Genomic DNA, 8895 nt, shown 5'->3' on the forward strand with positions numbered 1-8895 from the left:
GATGGTCTCGATCTCCTGACCTCGTGATCCGCCCGTCTCGGCCTCCCAAAGTGCTGGGATTACAGGCTTGAGCCACCGCGCCCGGCCACATTGTGCTTATTTAAGAGAGCCACACCTTAAACTTTAATGTCCTCAGATACTATATTAATGGAGGTTTTTCAGCTCAAGCACCCAAGACATTTTAAAAAGTCCACTTTCCCCAAACCATAGCCTCCCAGTGACCTAAACAATAAATCTTTGCCCATCACTGGGTCAGGCATGTGGGCAGAATTAGGGGAAGAAGTCAGTGAAACAGAAAGCTCAATTCTTGACCTCAGGGACGTGACCTCTGTCGCATTAGCACAGCACAAAAGAGTGGTTAGGATTTGGTAAATGATATGGGTGCTACACGAATTCAGAAAGAAGGGCAGTCACAACTGGGGTTGCCAGGAAAGAGCCTTTCCTGTCCCTTTCTTCTGTTCTCTCCATCCTGCCCCATCACCACGCCTTTTGGGAGGGTGTCTTTAGAAGCTGACCTGATGTGTGGGATGTTGTATTCTTCAGATGAATACCTGACAAAGCAGTGGAAGTATCCGATTGAGCTTCATGGGATTGGTAAATATGGCAACGACTCTTACCGAATTTTTTGTGTCAATGAGTGGAAGCAGGTGAGGCCCACTCCCATCCATAATTCAGCACATTTGGTCTCTGGGGCAAAATAAGTCCACCATTATGGTTAAGACTATTTATTGGACACAAATGCTATTATAGTCACAAACAATTTTGTTCCTGGCTGTGGGGAAGTGGGTGGCATGCAGGTTTTGGGGTAGGCACTCCCAAGTCCACAAAGACCAGTCCAGAGGTGTGGCCTCTGACTCATCTCCAGTGGTTTGTCACCTCTGGCCCTCTTCCTGTCATTCCCCATTTGTGTACTATCTCTAAGCCTGCCATGGTTTTCCTCCTGTCAAGAGTACACCACTACAGGAAAGCAGGAAGGTTTGGGCCTGCAATGTATACTTACTGGGTTTCTGTTAGTGGTCTCAGGCTACTTTCGTGGTGACTGGGTCCTGCTTTAGCCCTGTTGAATATGCCCAGCCTTTGGCATGCTGATGGTATCCTGGCACCTGATGGGTGCCCACTCAGCTTGAGACTCACACTGCCCACTCAGCTTGCGACTCACCCTCATGCATTCAGCTAGTAGGTCTGGCCAGGCCTGAACTGAAGGACCACGGTCCTATCCCTACTTCATCAGAGCAATCCATTGTGAGCTGAGAATCCTTTTTTTTTTTTTTTTTTCTCCTGAGACGGAGTCTCACTGTGTCGCCCAGGCTGGAGTGCAGTGGCGCGATCTCGGCTCACTGCAAACTCTGCCTCCCAGATTCACGCTATTCTCCTGCCTCAGCCTCCTGAGTAGCTGGGACTACAGGCGCCCGCCACCATGCCTGGCTAATTTTTTTGTATTTTTAGTAGAGACGGGGTTTCACCATGTTAGCCAGGATGGTCTTGATCTCCTGACTTTGTGATCCACCTGCCTCGGCCTCCCAAAGTGCTGGGATTACAGGCATGAGCCACCATGCCCAGCCCTGAGAATCCATTTAACCTCTCGGTCTAGAACCTCCTTCTGGAAAGTGAGGTATTAATACTTGACTCATGTCATCACCACCCCACACTCCAAGTCATGGTGAGTAGTCATTTGAACAGTACTTTGTAAACTGTATGTGATTACCTTAATATAAGGTATAACTTAAAATATTCATGAATCCCATGAGGTTAAAAGTTATAACTTTTAGGTATAGTATCATAATGTACTATCCCCTAGCAAACATTTAAAAAGCCAATTTTAAAAAATATATTTCTGACTAAGTTACATTAAGGTCTCTGCCTCTTTGTGTGTTGTATTTCTTCCAGGTGCACCCTGAAGACCACAAATTAAATAAATACCATGACTGGCTTTGGGAAAATCATGAAAAATTAAGTCTGTCTTAAACTCTGCAGTTTTCAAGCTCATCTGTTATGCATAGCTTTGCACTTCAAAAAAGCTTCATTAAGTACAACCAACCACCTTTCCAGCCATATAGATTTTAATTAGCCCAACTAGGAGCCCAGTGTGTGTGCTTTCTTAATGTGTGTGCCAACAATGGTGGATCTTTGCTACTGAATGTGTTTGAACATATTTTGAGATTATTTTTAAATAAATTATTATTTGACAACAATCCAAAAAAAGTGTATGGCTTTTCCAAAAATGAAATATAATCAGAAGATAAAAAATACATCTAAACTATCAATAATACAAAGCAAATTTCTATCAACCTTGCTAAAGCTAGGGGCCCATTAAATATTTTTATTGGCCAGGTGTGGTGGTGCACGCCTATAATCTCAGAAGGCTGAGGCAGGAGGATCATTTGAGCTCATGAGGGCCCAGGAGCTCAAGGCTTCAGTGAGCCCTGATCATGCCACTGCACTCCAGTTTGGATGACAGAGAGAGACCCTGTCTCAAAAAATACATATTTAAAAAAAAAAAAAAGCTAACCCCAAAGTCAAATAAGATTCCTCTGGCATTGTGTATTATTGACAGCTCCACACTGTCCCTTAGGAATTGTAGATTGCACCTCAGCATCCATTTGGTAACCTAATGTGAATATCTGTCTGCTGCTCCTTTTCAGCTCACTCACTCTTTTACCTTGGTCCCTTTGTGAAAACTCATTTCTCATCTTCCATTTGGAGTTTATATCATTTGGCCAGGCACAGTGGCTTACATCTGTAATCCTAGCACTTTGAGAGGAGTGGCTTACATCTGTAATCCTAGCACTGAGGCAGGAGAACTGCTTGAGCCCAGGAGTTCAAAACCAGACTGGGCAACCAGATAATAAGACCCCATCTCTACAGATAATTTTAAAAATTAGTTCGGCATGGTGGCACACACCTGTGGTCCCAGCTACTCAGAAGGCTGAGGTGGGAGGATCCCTTGAGCCCAGGAGATTGAGGTTGCAGTGAGCTATGATCACACCATTGCACTCCAGCCTGGATGACACAGCAAGACCCTGTCTCCAAAAAAATAGTCTTATGCCATTTTTATACAAGTACTGTTATTGTTCAAATACCAAAGTATTTACTATTAGAAAAAAAGGGAAAAAACTAGTTATTAAGTCTTAATTACCAACTACCATTTTAAGATATAATTTGAAAATTAAATTGATTGAATAAATGAAAAATGAGTTGTTGAGGAAACTGCCTTTGTTGTAGGGCGGTGTGAACCAAATCAGGCTGCAGTGTGATGCAGAGGTAGTTGGTTGTTTCCACTTTAGTGAGTAGTAAGTGTCAGTTTTTAGAAGGATGAATTTTGACCAGAGAACAGGAAAACTGGCCACACCTCCCTCTCCCCACGGCAAACATCCACTTTATAATTTACCATCACATTTTCATTTGACAAACATCCAAGTAGCATTCACAAAGTGTGAAGCCCTGTGGTGGGGAGGGGCACAAAGATAAGTTCTGTACAGACTCTCAGAGAGAGAAAAAAGGGCACCTAATAATGGAAGGGAACAAAAGGGCTAAGGAGTAGGGACAAGACAGCCAGATATGGCAGGTAAGGATAGCGAGGGGCCTCTGAAACCTTGGGCCCAGCTGGGGCTGGAGGGTGGGGCGGGCTCACCAAGCTCAGGGCATCAGATGTGGCTTCGTGGTAGGGCTGGTGGTCACATCCCTTCCCCTAGCGTCTCCATGGGGAGTGTGGGCCCGTGTGAATGCAGGAGGCGAGCTCTGCGCTAGGGGAGCTCAGGACAGCCAGGTTGCTCAGGCTCTAGGCCTGGCTTTTCCCCTTTATTGCAGGTAAGGTTGCCTGACCTCTGTACCTGTTAACTTGTCTTGTAAAAATGGGATAGTGGGCCGGACACGGTGACTCACGCCTGTAATCCCAGCACTTTGGGAGGCCGACGCAGGCGGATCACGAGGTCAGGAGATCAAGACCATCCTGGCTAACACAGTGAAACCCCGTCTCTACTAAAAATACAAAAAAATTAGTGGGGGGTGGTGGTGGGCACCTGTAGTCCTAGCTACTCGGAAGGCTGAGGCAGGAGAATGGCATGAACCTGGGAGGCAGAGCTTGCAGTGAGCCGAGATTGTGTCACTGCACTCCAGCCTGGGCGACAGAGCAAGACTCCGTCTCAAAAAAAAAAAAAAAAAAGAAGGGATAGTGGTGTCTACCTCACACGGTGATTGTGATTATGAAGTTCAGACATGTAGTGCTAAAATGGTACCTGGCTTGCAAGAGTGCTGTATGAATGTGACCCATGGCAACCATCTCAGGTTGCGAGGGTCACAAAGATAGCTTGTCTCAGCAAAGGACAAGTGCTCAGGTGTTTCTTTTTAACTTTTTAAAAATTGAGCTAAAAGCCACCATTTAACCATTTTAAAGTGTACAATTCAGTGGTTTTAGTACATTTACAATGTACAGCCATCCAGAAATGGAAAAGTTTCCATTTCTTTTTTCCATTCCAAAAAGAAGCTCCCCACCTGTTAGCGGTCACTTCCAATTCCTCACCCCATCCCCTATCAACCATTAATGTACTTTCCGTGTCTGTGGGTTTGTCTATGCTTCATTTCACATAAAATGGAATCATACAGCACATGGCCTTTTGTGTTTAGCTTCTTGCTTAGCATACTGTTTCGAAGGTTCATCCATATTGTAGCATGTACTTAATTCCTTCTTATGGCCATCTTATGGATATACCTCATTTTGTTTATCAGTTGATGCACGTTTCAAGGGTTTATTATTCTCTGGTCCTCAGGTTCTGTAACTCCAAACCATGGCACCCTGCCATAAGGGGGGCAGAACATACCAAACACCTTTATCTGGCCACAGCTCACTTTGGTTCTTCCTAACCCTCTGGAGGAGGCAGGGCCTATTTTTCTGATGAGAAAACTAAGGCCTAGAGATATGGAGAGCTGCGGAAGATCCCACACTTCACGGGAAAACCGGCGACTTTCTACACTAGATTCCGGGGCACCGCGCCGAACGAAGAAATCCCGCCTTTCACCAACCCCAGAACTGTGCACGGCGTGGATTGGCGTGGATTTGCTCGCTGACCCTCCTAGAATTGGACGAAAAGGAGGTGGGGTCAGCAGGCGCTTGGCCGAGCGCGCTCGCTCCTGGCACGTGGCAGAGCTCAGCCAATTGGCGCGGGGCGTCGGTAGCCACGGTAACAGGTTGCTCCGGCTGTCCGAGCTGAGCGCCTTTCGCACGACTTGGAGTTACTGTTTATCTGATACCCCGGCACCCCTACGCAAGCAAGCCCACATCTACACACATTCACATACGCCCTTCAGCACCTCCTCCCAGCACCACGACTATGGACGACGACTATGAAGCGTACCACAGTCTGTTCTTGTCGCTGCTGGGTAAGTCCCGGGAAGTGGCGTCTGCAGGGAGCGCTCAGCGCCGTAAGGGTGCGTGGAGGTGGGGTGACGGCAAAAACTCAGCCACAGATCTCATTGTGCCGACCCCTCCGGGTGAAGGGTTGCCATGGAGTCGGGGGCAGGTCATGTACATTTCTGAAATTTCCTTCTGAGCCTAGTTGGAGGAACCAGAGGCCCGACCCATATGACGGGAGCCCTCCAGCTCACCCTGTTTCTCTGCAGGACATTAATGTATTCAGTACTGGAGGGGAGGCATGGAGAAGACGTCAGTCTTCAAGGTTTTGGCAGTAATGTGCTGGGGACCAAGTTCTTGGCAAAGCAATGCAGCTTCATGGGTAAAAGACAGAGATAAATTGATAATTACAGAATAAGAAGGGGTGAATGCCGGGCCCAGGGATGACACCCATGAGTAAAAGGTGTGCTGAGGGTATGGGATGGGGAGCAACAGTTCCAAGCTTTTGGAAAATATCTTTACACTTGAGCTTAAAGAATAAAAGGGAGTTCTCCAAGCCAAAAGGGGAAGGAAAAGCATTTCGAGCAAGGAAACAGCATGGCCCAAGAAGTCTGGTGTCTCTGGAAATGAAGTGAGAGAGGTCAGAAGGGACAAGATCATAAAAGATCCTGCAAGCCAGGAGATGGAGAGGCCACTGGGAGTGGCAGGACAGGAATGGGAGCAGTCAGAAAAGACCTGAGACTGAGTTGGTAGACTCAGAATGTTGGCGTGGGGAGATGAGAGCTGGGGCTGTAAAGCTTGAAGACTGAAGGTCTTCTCCATGCCCTTTCTCCAGCAGTGAACACATTAATGCCCAGTGGAGAAACAGGGTGAGCCGGAGAGGCTGACCACCTTTCCCAGGCACACAGGTCAGGGCTGTGGTCAAATGCTCAAGCTAAAGATGCTGGGAGGTGAGGGAGAAGGCCCAGGCTAGAGGTAACTACAGGGACTTGGGGACTGGTTGGTCAAGAAACATAGAAGGAGCAAATAAAGATGGTGCTCAAGTTGGCAGCTGGGGGACCTGGTAGATGGAGGTGTCTTCTAAAGAAATAGAGAACGTATTCAGAGGACCCAGTTAGTGGGGGCAGGGGCACGAAGACAAATCCAGTCTTGGTTGGTTGAGTTTAAGATCCTTGTCAGTGGCTGGACACAGTATATCCTGCCTGTAATCTCAGCACTATGGAAAGCTGAGGTAGGAGAATTGCTTGAGCCCAGAAGTTTGAGAATAGCCTGGGCAACATAGTGAGATCCCATCTCTACAAAATCATATTTTTTTTTTTTTTTTTGAGATGGAGTCTCACTCTGTCGCCCAGGCTGGAGTGCAGTGGCCGGATCTCAGCTCACTGCAAGCTCCGCCTCCCGGGATTTTTTACGCCATTCTTATGCCTCAGCCTCCCGAGTAGCTGGGACTACAGGCACCCGCCACCTCGCCCAACTAGTTTTTTTGTATTTTTTAGTAGAGACGGGGTTTCACCGTGTTAACCAGGATGGTGTTGATCTCCTGACCTCGTAATCCACCCGTCTCGGCCTCCCAAAGTGCTGGGATTACAGGCTTGAGCCACCATGCCCAGCCAAAATCATTTTTAAAAGTTAGCCAGGCCTAGTGTGGTGGCTCACGCCTGTAATCCCAGCACTTTGGGAGGCTGAGGCGGGTGGATCACGAGGTCAGGAGATTGAGACCATCCTGGCTAACACGGTGAAACCCCATCTCTACTAAAAATACAAAAAATTAGCCAGGCGTGGTGGCAGGCACCTGGAGTCCTAGCTACTCAGGAGGCTGAGACAGGAGAACAGTGTGAACCAGGGAGGGGAAGCTTGCAGTGAGCCGATAGCACACCACTGCACTCTAGCCTGGGCCACAGAGTGAGACTCCATATCCAAAAAAAAAAAAAAAGTTAGCCAGGCTTAATGGCATGCACCTGTAGTCCCAGCTACTCAGGAAGCTGAACTGGGAGGATCATCTGAGCTGAGGAGTTCAAGGCTGCAGTGAGCTATGATTGAACCACTGTACTCCAGCTTGGGCAACAGAGCAAGACCCTGTCTCAATTAAAAATAAATAATAAAAAAAGATCCCTGTAAGCCATCCAAGTGGAGATGTTTTAGGAACAACTGCAGGTATAAACTTGGAGCTAATTCCAAGTCAAAAATATTGGTATGGATGTCCCCAGCATAAAGAAGGTCATAGAAACATGAGAGTGGAAGAGATTATTTGAAAAGAGAAGAAAGCTTGGGTATAAGTCTGGAAGCAACAACCTTTAAAGAGTACAGGAAAAGAAGGGCCCAAAAACGGTAGCCAGAGAGGTAGAATTGGACATAGCAAGAGATTGAATCAAGCCAAGAGCAGGGAGAATTTCAAGAAAGAGTGGAATTGTTTCCAGACACCTATAGGCTGTCCAAGAAAAGAGAGAACAAATGTGTTTTCTGGGACATTCATGGGGAGGACTAGAACCAAGGGGTAGAAAGTCCAGGGAAACAAATTCTGGGTCAATATAAGAAAGTATTTTCTAGCAGTCAGAGTTTAGCGTCCACTATGTTAAGTAGAAAGTTCCATGTCACTGGAGATATTTAAACGGAGGCAAAGTCTGCCAGTGGCATTGAGGAAAGCATCCTTGACCTGGGCAGGTGATTGAACTAGTTGGCGTATGAGAGCTTTCCCCGCCAATCTCCTAGGAACATTGTCACATAGTCTCTACCCATAACTACATAATGACAGCCTCTTTTATTATAAGAGCCCACTTCCCTTTCTGTCAATGGACACAGGACTCCAAAGAGCACTAGAATGAAGCTCCCTGAGGAGGGTGTGGTTGGCAGGCACCCTTGGAAAGTGGGGTCAGGGGCTGGTGCAGGTTTAGAACTACGTGAGGAGAAGGACTCAGCCAGGGAAAACCCTGGGAAATGCAGTGCTCTTCAGAGGGCACAGCAAATGCAAAAACTGAAAACCCAGAGCCAGGAAAGAACCAGGCACCTCAGACAACAGAAAGGAGGACAGCAGCTGGGACCACATGAGTGAGGGGGTGGGGTCTGGGAGGTGACAAGGGAAGAGTGAGGAGCAGGGCCAGTGAAGGCAGCTTTGTAGGCCACAGAAGGAGGCGGGTATTTATTCAAAGAGCACTAAGAAGCCATTGAATGGTTTCAAATTGGGGAGGGACAGACTGTGAATTTACATTTGTAAGGCTCTCCTAGCTGAGGGCAGAACATGGATTGGGAGTATAGGGAGGACCCAAATGGGAGCAGCAAGACCTGTGGGGAGCAGGTTTTGTGTTGCTGTGGTCTGCAGGGTAAAGTTTCAATCTCTTAGCCTGGCATTTGAGATGATGCCAACCTTATTTCCCACTAACCTCCTCCTTCACACACAGTGTGCTTCCAACATGTGGAACTGGTGACCCGAAAATCCCCAAATCCCACTCCTGACCTTTCCCCATCCCTGCCCCTCCACCCCATGAAGCCAGACCATTCTTGAAGGTCCACATCAGAGACACTTCTTCCTTGATGCCCTCCTGGGTTCCACA

At 47.4% G+C, this 8895-nt stretch overlaps 2 protein-coding genes across 4 annotated transcripts in view; both read left to right on the forward strand.

The window, feature by feature from the left end:
* Nucleotides 1-2515, forward strand: part of MBD4 (methyl-CpG binding domain protein 4) — an 11095-nt gene extending 8580 nt beyond the window's left edge. For all 3 annotated transcript variants that reach the window (XM_011950695.1, XM_011950696.1, XM_011950694.1), the window contains 2 exons: nucleotides 544-647; nucleotides 1888-2515. In XM_011950695.1, coding sequence (XP_011806085.1) covers nucleotides 544-647; nucleotides 1888-1965 — 182 coding nt within the window. In that variant the 3' untranslated portion in view covers nucleotides 1966-2515. The remainder of the gene's footprint in view (nucleotides 1-543; nucleotides 648-1887) is intronic.
* A 2644-nt stretch (nucleotides 2516-5159) lies between these two features.
* Nucleotides 5160-8895, forward strand: part of EFCAB12 (EF-hand calcium binding domain 12) — a 37550-nt gene continuing 33814 nt past the window's right edge. Inside the window, exon 1 of the mRNA XM_011950693.1 lies at nucleotides 5160-5376. Coding sequence (XP_011806083.1) covers nucleotides 5328-5376 — 49 coding nt within the window. The 5' untranslated portion in view covers nucleotides 5160-5327. The remainder of the gene's footprint in view (nucleotides 5377-8895) is intronic.

This window comes from Colobus angolensis, unplaced genomic scaffold, assembly GCF_000951035.1.
Source record: "Colobus angolensis palliatus isolate OR3802 unplaced genomic scaffold, Cang.pa_1.0 Scaffold31, whole genome shotgun sequence".
NCBI lineage: Eukaryota > Metazoa > Chordata > Mammalia > Primates > Cercopithecidae > Colobus > Colobus angolensis.